Source organism: Perca flavescens, chromosome 1 (assembly GCF_004354835.1).
Source record: "Perca flavescens isolate YP-PL-M2 chromosome 1, PFLA_1.0, whole genome shotgun sequence".
Lineage (NCBI taxonomy): Eukaryota > Metazoa > Chordata > Actinopteri > Perciformes > Percidae > Perca > Perca flavescens.
In genome coordinates this window covers 39,256,857-39,271,429 of record NC_041331.1, presented here as the reverse complement: position 1 = coordinate 39,271,429, position 14,573 = coordinate 39,256,857, and the positions used below count along the sequence as shown (strand labels likewise).

Genomic DNA, 14,573 nt, shown 5'->3' with positions numbered 1-14,573 from the left:
TTTTATTTATTTATAAATCAACCACAGCAATTTCTTGGGGGTGCTAAGGGGGTGCTATGGCAATCCTAGGGGTAGCTACAGCACCCCTATCTGTGGGATACAGGGAATAAGATAAAGTCCCAATAAGTTGGCGTGTTCCTTTAAGAAAGGATCCCCCTCCAAGACAGACAGCCAAAAAAGCCCCAACAAGGACAAGAAGTTACAATAAAGTTACAGTTAACAACTGGCAGCATGTGTTGATACATGAATTCATTTATGTGCATATACAGTTGCAAAATTCCAAAGTGTTATTGCAATTAAAACTCGTTTCATCCCTGAAATCTAACACAAATGACGGGAACATGGAGCAAGAAATCCTACCGAACTATGAGTGAACTTTGAGTAAATAAAATAACAAGAAGAAGTGTTGATAAATGGGTTTATCGAACATAAAACATTCACATGCTACAGTAAATATTCAGGACTTTTAGCAATACATAACGCATGCTCATCCTCAGGCAACAGCTGCCAAAACAACACCGATGCAGAACATATAATATAAATGATGCTATTAGAGCCTGATATTAAGATTTAGATAGTCTGGGTTATTGTGCCAGTTTCTGGAAGCCTGCTGAGGTTGTGGAAGGAAGTTTGTTCCTGCAGAAGTGATGCTGTGTTTGCAAAAAAAGAAGAAAAAAAACCCCTCAGTGCTTCAGAGGCATTTGAGCAGGTAGGAGTTGCAGTTGGCTCCTCTGCCGCAGTCGCAGAGCTTCCCGATGCGAGGCCCGTACTTCATGGCACACCGGTCGCCCATCACACACTGCCGGGAGGAGAGAGAGAGAAAAGGTACTCACAGCGTTCAGATTACTATGCGATACGGTTGTAAAAGTTCTCCAAAATTACAATGATGTTTGGCAACGTCATCACTGGCAGCAAGGCCCTCTGAGGTCTTAAGGGCGTTTTAAAATTTTCATTTAAAATTCACATTTCAAGGATATTTCCATAGAACCGGATCCCCCCAATGTGTTTCATATCAAAATGTTCAAAACAAACTCAGCTTGAGGCCCAAATTTGTTCCAGAGCAATGTGGTAAAGAGATAATTTGGCACTAAAGCTGAAAAGCTGAAGTTCGCTTTTTGAAATTTCTCAAATCTCTTGCGAAAATAAACCTAAACCCAACGGTTTTGGCGCTTAAAATGAGTGTACAAATGTCTTGGGTTCACAAAAGTAGCGTAATATTTGAATAAAATAGTAAATAAGTGTCTTTTGGAATAGGAGTGTTGTCAAACATCGCTGGGACTCGCCGGTGCGTCTTTTGTCCTCAATTTCCTTAATTTTAATGTGTGGAGCAAATACTAGCACAGGCTTAGAGCTGGGCAATATAAATATTATATCAATATCAAGATATGAGGCTAAATATCGTCTTAGATTTTGGCTTAGATTGTAATATCGTGATATGACACAAGTGTTGTCTTCTCCTGGTTTAAAAGGCTGCATTCCAGTAAAGTGATGTCATTTTCTGAACTTACCAGACTGTCGTAGTCATTTTATCCATGGTACTGATGATTTTTTATCACAAATCTAATTGTGAAGATATTTTGCTAAATAGGGCTGCACAATATATTGTTTTTTTATCGTCATCGCAATACCAACCGGTGCAATATACACATCGCCAAAGGCTGCGACACATTTCATTTGTTCTAAATTCAACAATGTGTTGTATTTTAGCAGAATACTGAAAGCAGCAGAAATGCAGAACTGAGTGCTTATACATTTTCCAATAATTAACTTTTAACTGCTCTTTAATGTTTAATTTCTTATACTGTACTGTAACTTTTATTCTCGTATTTTATCTGTTTTTAATTTTTCTATCTGTTTTTATTTATAGCACTTTGAATTGCCCTGTTGCTGAAATGTGCTATACAAATAAAGCTGCCTTGCCTTACACTTTAAAATATGTTTATTTATCGCAAGTAACATCGTTATCGCGATATTCTACAAAGTTATCGCATATTTTCCTCATATCGTGCAGCCCTATTCTAAATTGCTCCACCCTACAATATTGTTGCAATATTGACATTGATATATTTGGTCAAGAATATTGTGATGACTGATTTTCCACATATTGCCCAGCCCTACCCAGGCCTGTTCTATTCATTATTGAATTCGCTTTGATTAGTTGTTTCCACTTTCAGTTCATTCTTCTGATTTATTTGACGCCAGAGAGTGAGGGTGAGATGGTAATCAGTCCAGCTTTTTCCAGTGAAATAATTACATCCTGTTCATTAGTTGGTTCTGTCTAATTTCAGGAGGATTGAAAAAGGTTTTTGTAGCTTTTTCCAGTCCCACTCTTTCAGCTGGTCAGCGATCTAAATTAGTCTGTAATTGCACCGAGTAAAAGACTTGTTGTTGGCATTTTCTGGTTATCTTTTAATTACTGGCATGTATCTCTTGCTAACTGTCTTAATTAAACAGCAGTGGCATGATATACAAAACATACAGGAAGGACTTAAACAAATCACTACATTATACACCGGTGTTTTTAATTACAGGGAATAATGTAAAGGTGCATTATGCATAAACATAGTGAATAAAGTGAAGTTACCAGAGGGATGCTTCCTCTTTTCTCAGTGGAGGTAATCCGATTGTGCATCCTGCCCAGCAGAGCCTCCAGCGCGTCAACCTGCTCAGCAGAGATCGGATCGCAGAAACAAAAAACATCAGGAGAATGTGTCAAAGACAGTATCATGTATATATATATATATATATATATATATATATATATATATATATATATATATATATATATATATATATACAATATTCTGTATCTGTAAGTCTTCATTGAGGCTATAAGACTCTTCTAAACTCAGGATGATGTGTTTTTTAGAGCTGCATACAATCATATGGAAATATTTGAGATGCCTTGTGCATCATTTTACACACATTTCCTCAGAATTCAGCCAGATATATTTGGTGTAGTTGGAAAGTTCTCTACTAGAAGTCAGAGTCCTGCTCTGTGGGGTTTGACAGGGATTAGCTGCACAGCGTGAAGGGTTGGCAGAGTTTAGGAGCAGTTGAAAATTAAGTGAATAAATTAACACCCTTTAACAATCATGCAATCAGCAATTAGGAATATTTTCAGAAAATGTCGACGTGTATCCTCATTGTTAAGACCGAACAAAGCCAAACATTTACATGCAAAAGTTTTAGTGCATCTCTTGAAATGGCTGAGTAACAAAACACAAAATGATTTGAAATGTTTCCTGCAAGTTTCTACCTGTTTCCTATTAAGCTGAACTAAAAGAAATTATAAATTTGTTAATTCTACGAAATCCAAATAAAAGAAAATGAGGATGTGTAGCCTTAGGCCTGTACAGTACAACCCCAACACTTGTTGGGATGTAGCTACAGATTCTGACTTTTTAAAATTATATTAATTTACTTATCCGTCAGAACTACTCCTCGTGCTTTTAAATTGCCTCCAGGGGATGAATAGAGTTATTTGAACTGAATTTACTGTTACTTGGATCGAATTACAATCCTAAACTGGTTATTAATTCTAAAAGGTTTAAGAAATGTGACCACTGGGATCCCCATCAGGGATATTAATCTTTTGACGCACGATTACTAACATTCAGGGTTCAAAATTATAATAAATATAATATAATTAATAAAATTAATATAATATCTACCAGCCAAATGCTGGTAGATAGTGTCTAGTAGATTTGCTTCACTCACCAGCCATAAAAACAATGAGGTCTCTTAGATCTGAGGACATATGTCTCCCCCGATTTCGACTTAAACTAAAAGGTGCCAGAGCCTTTGCTGCTGCTGCTCTACGATTGTGGAACCATCTGCCTATAATATATCAGATGTGCTCCCTCCATTTCTGTATTTAAATCTAGGCTAAAGACACATTTTTACACTGATGGATTATTCTGTCATGTCTATAATTATGTATTTCTAAATTGCTGCTTGTTGTTGTTGCTGTTGGGATGCTTTTATATATATATATATATATATATATATATATATATATATATATATATATATATATATATATATGTGTGTGTGTGTGTGTGTGTGTGTGTGTGTGTGTGTGTGTGTTTTGTATCTACTTTTTATTTTACATTTCAATGTTTTTATCAGCACCTTGGTGTTTCTTTGTACAGCAATTTGGTCAGCTCACGGTGTGTTTAAATGCGCTCTACTTACTTACTAATCTATTGAGTGGCTGGTGAAATTTGAACATTCACCAGCCGACTTGGCGAAAGTTAATTTTTGACATTCTTCCATAAATTAACATATGTGTGGAGCAGCTTCACATACTGACCAGGTCTCTGTCTGCGGCTGGCTCGGGTTTGTCCACTCCGAAGTCCTCTGCGGAGACTTCCTGGGACGCCTGGCCGTGACAGATGACGGACAGCAGGCCGACAAACAGCAGTCCGCGGAGCATCCCGGTCCCGGAGCTATCCATGGTGCTGGTCCCAGCGCTGGTGCTGGAGGAGGAGCAAGGAGGGCGGAGGTCCCGGCAGGAGGCAGCAGATCAGGACTATAGGAGGAGCAGAGGGGTCGCAGCAGGTCCACAGGAGATTCTACCTCCACCCACCGGACCCACTCCTCTCTTATATTGACTCGTATAGCCCCGCCCGAGAGACCACTGCAGGGGGGGAACGGCTGTGGGCACGGATGTCACGGGTGGATAAACCCAACAACACTCAGTTTCTTGAAAGTAGGGTAGCTCATTCTGTCAAGTAGAAATTATCTATAAGAATGGACTCGATTACTTACTATAAATGCAGCTAAAGTAAGGTAGCTCATTCTGTGAGGAAGGAAATATCTATCAGGATGGACTTCTTCCTGTATGCAGCTAAAGTAAGGAAGCTCATTCTGTCAGGTTGGAAATATCTATCAGAATGGACTACTTCCTCTATAAATGTAGTTTGCAGTAGGTAGCTCATTCTGTCAGTAGGACATAGCCTATCCATCAGAATGAACTACTAGAGCTATAAATGTAGTTAAATTCCATTTGCTGTTAGAATAGATGAATAGATCCAGTGGAAACTCGCCACATCTTTATATAAAAACATAGACTGTAAAAATAATAGAGCTTATCAATAGAGAAGTGAAAACAGTGCCTTGAACCGGCATTCTATCTGATTTCCAGCATGGGGCGACTCCACTGGCTCCAAAAAGAAGTCAGTAAACATTTTCATATGAGTTTATGGTCAAGCAACCAACCAACCAAGCTAGCTAGCTAGCGCTAACGTTAGCTGGTAACTTCATGGAAAGTTGACGTTTTTCTGTTTTACCGTATGCGCAAAAATCATTAAAAAGCATGCTGTGTATTTAAAAAATTTAACAATATATAATTCAAATAACTGTTGTCATACATAACAGAAAAATAATGGTGATTCCGCTAAATAAGAAGAAGCACTTAACTTAGCAAATTTAGCATCCATTCCTCGTCAGCCACAGCCTGTCCCAAATAATTAGGCAGCTAATTCTTTTAACACACTAACGCTAGCCTTACTAAATGTCAGGTCTGGCAGGAAAATCATTTTGAATCAATGATTTTATTATTAAAAACAATCTTGATTTTATGTTTTTAACTGAAACCTGGTTGGACCATAATAGCAGTGGTGCTGTTCTTATCGAGTCCGCTCCTCCTAACTTCAGTTTTATGAGTGAGGTGGAGTAGCAATTTTGGTTAATGACTCATTCCAATGTACACACATTTCTTATGGAAATTATGCTTGTTTTGAATATGTGGCTTCCCCTTGAGCTATATTTCTACATGTCTACAGGCCACCTAAATACTGTGCAACCTTCTTCAATGACTTCACCGAACTGCTGTCTATAATCTGTATTAACTTTGACCGTGTATTATTGCTGGTGATTTTACCACTCATGTTGACAACCCCCAGGACAGAGGGACCAAAGAACTGTGTTCTGTGAGAACTATGGACTGACTCAGCATGTGACGGAGCCCAAACACAATAAGGGGCACACTCTGGACTTGATTATCTCTAAAGGTCTGAACATTTCCAAGGTTGTGGTGACTGATGCTGCTCTCTCTGATCATTCCTGTGTTTTCTTTAACGTCACTATCTTTGTGCACAAAACGTGTCCAAACAAAAGTAATCAGAAAACGCTATATCACTGAAAACACCAGTGAAACATCCATTCAGCTTTTCTCCTCCACACTTGCCCTCTCTTAGGTCTCAGTCAATGAGCTTGTTGATCATTTCAATTGTAAAATTGCAAATGTTAGTGATGCCATTGCTCCCACTAAGGTCAAAGCTGTCTCCGGTAAGAAAAGATCTCCGTGGAGAAATGCCACACTGGTAAGAACAGAAAAAAGAGAGTGTCTAAAAGCTGAATGCAGGTGGCGAAAAACTAATCTCCAGGTCCATTACGACACTTATAAAGAGAGACTTCGCATTTATCATTTGGAACTGAGGAATGCAAGGCAGGCCTTCTTCTCTGACGTTATCGCCAGAAACAATAATAATTCATGTGCTTTGTTTGCTACTGTCGATAGGTTAACAAACCCTCCAGTACCAGTAGCATCTGGAATTCTATCTACCAAGGCCTGCAATGAATTTGCCATCTTCTTCAGAGACAAAATTCAGAAAATGAGATTACTGCCTCCATATCAAGTACAGTAACAAATTCCAATATGACGCAATTTCATATGATCAACCATAAAGACCTGGAGGACATTATACTACATCTGAAAACCTCCTCCTGTTGCCTTGATATTCTACCAACGTGTGTTTTCAAAAATGTTTCAAATTGTTTGGCTTCAGATATCCTACAGATTGTTAACATGTCTTTTCTTTCAGATATCTTCCCACAGGCCCTGAAAACTGCAGTCATCAAGCCACTCTTAAAAAAGAACAATCTAGACACTAATGAGCAACTATAGACCGATATCCAACCTTCCATTTTTGAGTAAAATATTTGAAAAAGCATTTTTTCAACAACTTAACCTTTTCTTGTTGTTTGGACCACACCACAGCACTGAGACAGCTCTTGTTAAAGTCTTTAATGACAGCCACTTAAACACAGATAGTGGCAAAACTTCAGTCTTAGTATTACTTAATCTCAGTGCTGCATTTGATATGGTCGACCATGACATATTACTAAACCGATTGGAAAACTGGGTTGGCCTTTCTGGCTCAGTACTAAACTCCTTTGAATCCTACTTAAAGAATAGGGACTACTTTGTATCTATAGGTAACAGATGATTCAGAAAGCTGCTGCTCGAGTCCTCACTAAAACCAAGAAAGTGGATCACATCACTCCAGTTCTGAAGTCTTTACACTGGCTTCCTGTCCCTCAAAGAATTGATTTCAAAATACTTTTGCTGGTTTATAAGTCACTAAACGGTTTAGGGCCAAAATACATTTCTGATCTGCTACTACACTATGAGCCACCCAGATCTCTCAGGTCATCTGGGACAAGTCTTTTTTCTGTCATCAGAGTCAGAACTAAACAGGGGGAAGCAGTGGTCAGTTTCTATGCTCCACATATCTGGAACAGATATTATAAACTGCAGGTCTGCAGCAACTCTCAGTTACTTTAAATAAAGGCTGAAGACCTTTCTTTTTGATGCTGCCTTTCTTTATATAATTGTTAATTTCTTATACTGCACAGTAAATGTTATTCTCGTATTTTATCTGTTTTTAACCTTTTAATCATTTTTAACTGCAACATCTTTAATGTTTTATGTAAAGCACTTTGGATTGCCCTGTTGCTGAAATGTGCTATATAAATAAAGCTGCCTTGTCTTGCCTTATAACCTACTGCAAGCAATCTTTTGGTTGCATTAATGTTTTTTCTTTAAATGTCAGTTTTGGAAAAGAAAGACAGACTGAGGAGTGCCTCTCAACACATACACACACAAATATTATGTTAAAAAGTAATTTAAGTGTTGAATAAAAGTTGCAATATCAAGTTTTTGTCATAATCTTAATTTCATGATGTTACATTTCACCCCAGGGCATGGTACAACTAACCCGGATATGGGGTAAATTGTTCCATTTTACTCCTTGTGTTTGAGAGTAATCCATGCATTTTCTGTTTGGGTTGCATAGATAATTACACCATTTATTAGCAGACACATGTAATTAGTTTGTATCACATTTTGAACCCACTGGTTTAAAAGAGCTCCAAGATAGTAGACAGAAATGTCAAAAAGATGTTACAACTATCCCTGGTCTCCCCTACATACTTTTACTTAAAGTAAAAATGGCATGAAAATTTAATTTCACTTTATGAGGTTTTTTAACGTTAATATGAGTTCCCCCAGCATACATATGGTCCCCCAGTGGCTAGAAATGGTGACAGGTGTAAACCGAGCCTTGGGTATCCTGCTCTGCCTTTGAGAAAATGAAAGCTCAGATGGGCCAATTAGGAATCTTCTCCTTATGAGGTCATAAGGAGCAAGGTTACCTCCCCTTTCTCTGCTTTGCCCGCCCAGAGAATTTGGCCCACCCATGAGAGAGAGAGAGACATCATGGCTTTCAAACGAGCAAAGTGGCAGTTGGTCAAGGCCACACCCCCACCCTCCACCTTGCCCCCCCTCTCTCCTCCTCAATAGCTACAGACACAGAAATGGCACATCCTAAGGAAAGCTCATTGTGGGACTGGCTCTAGTGGCTGTAATTCTGCACCAAGGCTGAATTTTGGGAAGGAGACTTCAGATACAGTATTAGGGGACCACTAAGGCCTATATAAAAGAGACTTCAGATACAGTATTAGGGGACCACTAAGGTCTATATAAAAGAGACTTCAGATACAGTATTAGGGGACCACTAAGGTCTATATAAAAGAGACTTCAGATACAGTATTAGGGGACCACTAAGGTCTATATAAAAGAGACTTCAGATACAGTATTAGGGGACCACTGAGGTCTATATAAAAGAGACTTCAGATACAGTATTAGGGGACCACTAAGGCCTATATAAAAGAGACTTCAGATACAGTATTAGGGGACCACTAAGGTCTATATAAAAGAGACTTCAGATACAGTATTAGGGGACCACTAAGGTCTATATAAAAGAGACTTCAGATACAGTATTAGGGGACCACTAAGGTCTATATAAAAGAGACTTCAGATACAGTATTAGGGGACCACTAAGGTCTATATAAAAGAGACTTCAGATACAGTATTAGGGGACCACTAAGGCCTATATAAAAGAGACTTCAGATACAGTATTAGGGGACCACTAAGGCCTATATAAAAGCATCCAAAAAGCAGCATGTAATAGGACCTTTAAGCTATGATTTTTAAATAATCATTAGTTGCAGCCCTAACGTGCATATTTGCAGATATTTAAATGTTTTTTTCATTAGAAGTCAGTTTCCTGACCATGAGGAGTTTTTGTGCCTGCAGCGGACAGCAGGGGGCGCTGCGCCAGCAGCTTGCCCGCCTGCAGGCTGCTGAACTCCGTTTCCTGAAACGCATACTTCAGGATTAGGAAGAACACACCCAGTGACATCAGTGAGGTTTGAAGAAGAAGAAGAAGAAAAAAAGTCTCCAGTCAAAGTGTGCAGAGGAGGAACAAGAGGGCCGAAAGGTCCTTCCCAGGTTTTCTATCCGTGTTGAGTGTTTTTTTTTTGGGGGGAGCTCCGGAGAGTTTGGGAACCACAACTGTGCGTAAACTTTCTACCGGGGCGCAGAAAGTCGCGTTTCTCAAGAGAGGAGGATGTCAACTTCTGACGAGACAGACGGGCTCCGGCCGAGATATGGCTGTAAGTTCACACTCTTTTTCTGCCCACCTTATAGGATGCAAGGCAGGCGGCCCTCTGCAAGGGGGGAGAAGCAGCTCGGATCACCGCTCTGCTTTACGCAAACGCCCCCCCAAAACTTCCAGAAAAGTTGGATTTGTAAAGCGCTCACAGTCGGATTGGGTTTTTATTTCTGACAGCATGGATGCAGCCTAATTATGACTTCCGCGTTTTTATAATAACTCATCGGAGAGTGGATAGGGAGGGAGGCCCGCTTTCAGTTTACCCAACTTTTTCCACTTACGCGTTAGTTTTTACGCTCCCAAGTTATTACCTATACATGTACTTGTGCCAAATGTAGAAAACTGGACAGAATATTCCTAAATGTAGAAGTCTTTAGAAGTTTTGTGTCTGAGTTTTTCAAAGACCGGGACTTGCACAATATAACCACCGCCCATCAAATTAATTTCTAAACCATTTAGGGGGCAAAGTTTGAAGAGCATGTGCTAATCAGTCCTCCAGCTTTCATTCGTATTGCGCAGAGTAACGTTACACTCCTTTATCCATCAAATATGGAAAACAAGAAGTAGTTTGCTTAGCTGGCATATCCAAATATTTCATTTTATTTTGGAATACACATCAGTGGTGAAACTAACTCAGAAACTGGTGGTCGAGTTCTCATGGCATGGAGTGCTGAGTTTTTGGTGAAATCCGGATTTACCTGTTGATGTTGCCCGGGATGCCCAGGCTGAACTCTCTCCCACCTCAGACTTTGACAGGAGGCTAAAATGGGGCCTCTTTGTATCGCGCGACCTCCCGTGCCCCATCCCCCCCCTCTCTATAATTTGGGAGAAAACTTGTGTGTGGGGGAACATTTCTCTGCAGGCAGGAATCACGGCTCCACTCTGTGTTTTCTCACGGGAATCGCCCCATAACCCTCCCCTGCATTGTTTTTTGTTTTCAGTATATGAATAAGCTGCAATTGAAAGACAAAGGCATGCCCTCATCATACAGTCCCACAGCCCTGGGCCACATTAAGCTCATGTGCTTACCGGCCAATGTGAATGTAAAACCCCTCCAGTGTATGGAGCTGTGGAGAGGCCAAGCTGGATGGAAACTTTGTCCTCATTACGCAACCAGGAAACCCGTTCTTAAACACCTATTTGTGACAGGGTTGCACGATTATGGAAAAAAAAAAATCGTAATCACGATCATTTTGGTCGATGTAGAAATCCTAGATTATTTACCACTTGTTATTACCATTCGTTGACTTTTGGAAAGATGTTGCAATTATTGAACTTACAAAGCAGCGAAACAGTTAAACAAATCAACAGTGGGAACTAGGGCTGCACAATTAATCGCAATTTTATCGAAATCGCAATACGGACTAGTGCAATATCCAAATCGCAGAGGGGCGCGATATTTTTTAAAGTATCCTACAGACTAAAGAAAAAACAATTACCGGTAGTTTGGTACAGATCCACGCATAAATCATCATCATTTACATTTTTTTTATATTAGTCAATGAAAATGAGAATAATGATACAAACATGATCATTCCCTTCAATATCGTGAATCACATTGCAATATCAGTCAAAATAATCGCAATTGCATATTTTCCTTATATGGTGCAGCCCTAGTGGAAACCCCTTCAACTGTGAGATTTCCCTTCTTACTTTTCCCGTTGGAACTTTTCTTTTTCATTCAGAACACAAGACAAAATACACTAATATTCTATGATCTGGTTCGTTTCCAAACTGCACAAATAATGTATAAAGCAATAAACAACATACTCCGCGGCAATATTCAAAAATGATTTTTGAATAGAGATGGGGGATATACTTTAAGGGGGGAGTTCTTTATGAAACGTCTTTGTGTTTGTACAACGTTAAAGACTTTTTGTATTTTTATGTGGAGTGAAATTGCGGAACTGATTGAGTCCATCGTTAAAGCAACGTCCGAGTATGACCCAGTTTAAAAAGAAGAACAAAAATATGGTTTTCACTAAATGCAGGGAGGAGGAAGGGTTTTGACCATCAGATTCATTGATCTGTTTAATTACATAATTTATTTATTTATTTTTATGGTCAATATAAACATATGAAAAATATCTTTACCTTGTGGCGTGTAAATATACATATGTAGGAAATTCTAAAGAACGTGTTAGATATGATACAAATACTTTATAATGTAAACTTTTAGATAATCATGATAATTATTATTAAATAATAGTGGAAAGGGGGGATAGGATTAAATCAGATTTTGCTTCTTCCTATTCCTTTTTGGAAATGTTTAGTAATATTTAGTTTGTTTCTGTTTTTTTTATTTTTATTTTTTTATTATTATTTTTCAATGTTTGAAATAAAGCATTCATTCAAAATAATGAATGACTTGCTAAACGCAATATGCAAAATAATCGCTTTTCTCGATTACACTGTTTTTGTGATCGTTAGGAGCCGAAATTGTAACCGCGATTGATTGCACAGCTCTAATTTGTTAATAAATCAGCCAAAATGTAAAGGGCAATCCATTCATCGATTTCCTTTTTTTGCTCTTTTGGTGTAAATTCAGCAAGAGATCCAGCGTTTTCTCGTGATATTGCTTTGGGGAAGGACATTCGTTTGGGTTTTTGCTGCTGTTTGAAAGTCTCACTTTGTGTTTTGGGCTGCTGCAGCCGTCCTGGATGGCGTGGAGCGGCTCACAGCGGAGGAGATGGATGAGCAGCGGCAGCAAAACATGGCCTATGAGTACCTGTGTCACCTGGAGGAAGCCAAAAGGTAAGAGCTGGGGGATAGTTTACCTGAACTTCTGCAGGCCGCTTAAACAGATTGTCTCTCACACCGGGGCTCAGCTTTTACATAGTGTAGGAAAGTCATCCGGATCTGTCATTGAGGCTGATTTATGGTCCTGCAGAGGCTCCACGCAGAGCTTTCACCGTAGCCTGCGTAAGTGGCCTGAAGTTTATACTTATGCGTTGGTGTGTGAGTCGATCTCTTTAAGAGAATAGCATGTGTGTGTGCGCGTGGGGAGTGAGTGGTAGAGTGAGAGAGAGAGTTTAGCGATTAGCTTCGGAGCGAGTAGCGACTCTAGAGTCATAGTGAGAGAAACAAAGTGTCTCCCCTGTTCTTTCTGATCACGGTGAGAAATCTGGAGCAGGAAAAGTTAACTCTCTCCTCGATTCCCTGTTGTTTATGGAGAAGGAGAACCAGGAAATGAGTCGGGGGGGATGCAATGCTACAAAGCCACGGCCGAGAGACGTGCGTCGCCGTGACGTGTAGTTACATTTTCCGAGAGGTGCACGTCAGGCTACGGCGTAGGGTCCGTGCCTCCAGCATAGATTTAACGCAGAAGCATAAATCGCACCTTAACGGTTATGAGTTTGTCTGCAGATAATTTTCTCCATTAAAAGTCCACAAAAGGGACAAAAAGATAGTGAAACACAGCAATCCTAGATTCCTAGAAGCCAATGAGAAGTCTGCCAATTGCTTTTTTTGTCCGAAGTCCCAAAACCCAAAGATAAGCAGTTTTACTATCAAAAAAAGACAAAGAAAGAAAGGAAGTCCTCAAGAAAGAAGATGCTGGAACTATGAGTTTTGGGCATTTTTTGTTTGAAAAATGACTCCGTCGAATGATCGCTTCTACGCCAGCTGTCATGCAGTTTGGTGAATGGATGACAACTGAAATCTATTAATAACTAGCTCCCCTGTGGACATTATAATAACATGTTTTGCCAATTTTAGAAACGGATGCACTGAGCCGGCGCACCGCATTGGTAGCACCGATACTGACCTTATTTTAGAAATTGAGCGTTGGCCATGATGAGACCAAAACATAGTCTGGCTATCACCAGACCAGGCTCAGTCTTTTAAGATTGAACATTAGTCTGGAGAGTCTGCTCTGGATTTTGATGTGGCGTGATCAACGGGCATAGTTCAAATGACTCTGTACGCAATTGGATAGTCCTTCAACCAATCAGACCACTGATCTGAGTGATGTAGCAGCGACAGCGGCATCAACGGGCTTCGGCGCTTCGGTGGCCGCCATGTTGAATGTAAACAAGAAGCTGCTTGGTCGCTTCTCTATCGTCATCGTGTTAAACCCACCAATAGCGTGCCAGGTGGATAAGGCAGTTTGTGATTGGTTCCCGCAGATTTGTAACTGAAGCAGGATAGATAAATGTACAGGTTTCCCGCCTGAGCTGCAGAGCGAAATCATATCGCCGGCAGATCGGGCTGGGTTCACCCAGTTTAACCAAAACACACATTCTTTGTCAATTCAGTGTTACTTCTATCAACATTCATCCAGTTACAGCAGGCTGCTGGGTCAAATTCAGCTTCATTTTTTTTTAGTTGGATATTGGATGTGAAAAGAAGGAAATGGTTCCGACATTGCACTTTTAGATGTGTGTGAATTTCCCACGCCAGGAGTAATGTGTATATAGTTCTATTTCATAGTGATCCATTATCTGTTCAAAACATGTTCTATGTTCTGTGCAAAAGGTTAGCCAATTTAACCATCATCATCATAATACCAACAATTCCACAAGAATGAAAGTATAATATGTCCAAAAACATTAGTGGTTAGAAAAAATGAAATCGGAATCGGCTGGCCTAACTCAAAGAAAATCGGAATCGGACTAGAAAGTTGTAATTGGTGCATCTGTAATTATTTCACCCCCACTCAGGCTTTAGCTGCTCTTCTGGGATCAAGCTGGCTCTCAAATCTCACTACTGTCTTGGTACCAGGCAACTAAGTGCAATACAGAGATAAAAAAAAAACTGTCAAGTAAAGAAAGTTGACATTGAAATTCTGGTTAGTTTATCTCGGTTAATTATTCTGTGAACTGATATTTA

The 14,573-nt window shown here is 39.6% G+C and overlaps 2 protein-coding genes across 7 annotated transcripts in view; one reads left to right on the top strand and one right to left on the bottom strand.

Moving 5' to 3' along the window:
• Positions 1 to 404: 404 nt before the first annotated feature.
• Positions 405 to 10,848, bottom strand: cartl (cocaine- and amphetamine-regulated transcript-like). 6 transcript variants are annotated; one of them, XM_028573197.1, is made up of 4 exons: positions 10,773 to 10,848; positions 4,316 to 4,729; positions 2,585 to 2,662; positions 405 to 799 (listed from the first exon to the last, which is right to left on the bottom strand). In XM_028573197.1, the coding sequence occupies exons 2-4, from the start codon at positions 4,457 to 4,459 to the stop codon at positions 692 to 694; spliced, it is 330 nt and encodes a 109-aa protein (XP_028428998.1). In that variant the 5' UTR covers positions 4,460 to 4,729; positions 10,773 to 10,848; the 3' UTR covers positions 405 to 691. The 6 variants fall into 6 exon arrangements, with proteins under 6 accessions (XP_028428998.1, XP_028429006.1, XP_028429025.1 ...); XM_028573205.1 differs by having other exon boundaries at positions 4,316 to 4,659; positions 10,773 to 10,842; XM_028573224.1 differs by having other exon boundaries at positions 4,316 to 4,534; positions 10,773 to 10,821.
• Positions 9,461 to 14,573, top strand: part of iqgap1 (IQ motif containing GTPase activating protein 1) — a 77,594-nt gene continuing 72,481 nt past the window's right edge. The window contains exons 1-2 of the mRNA XM_028573165.1: positions 9,461 to 9,744; positions 12,395 to 12,497. Coding sequence (XP_028428966.1) covers positions 9,699 to 9,744; positions 12,395 to 12,497 — 149 coding nt within the window. The 5' untranslated portion in view covers positions 9,461 to 9,698. The remainder of the gene's footprint in view (positions 9,745 to 12,394; positions 12,498 to 14,573) is intronic.

Bases quoted from the DNA above. Each gene is read 5' to 3' on its own strand.
- cartl (XM_028573197.1), bottom strand. From the start codon at position 4,459: ATGGATAGCTCCGGGACCGGGATGCTCCGCGGACTGCTGTTTGTCGGC. The intron at 2,663-4,315 runs GTCAGTATGTGA...TCTGCTGAGCAG, and splicing joins CAGCCGCAGACAGAGACCTG to GTTGACGCGCTGGAGGCTCT. The intron at 800-2,584 runs GTAACTTCACTT...TCCTCCCGGCAG, and splicing joins AAAGAGGAAGCATCCCTCTG to TGTGTGATGGGCGACCGGTG.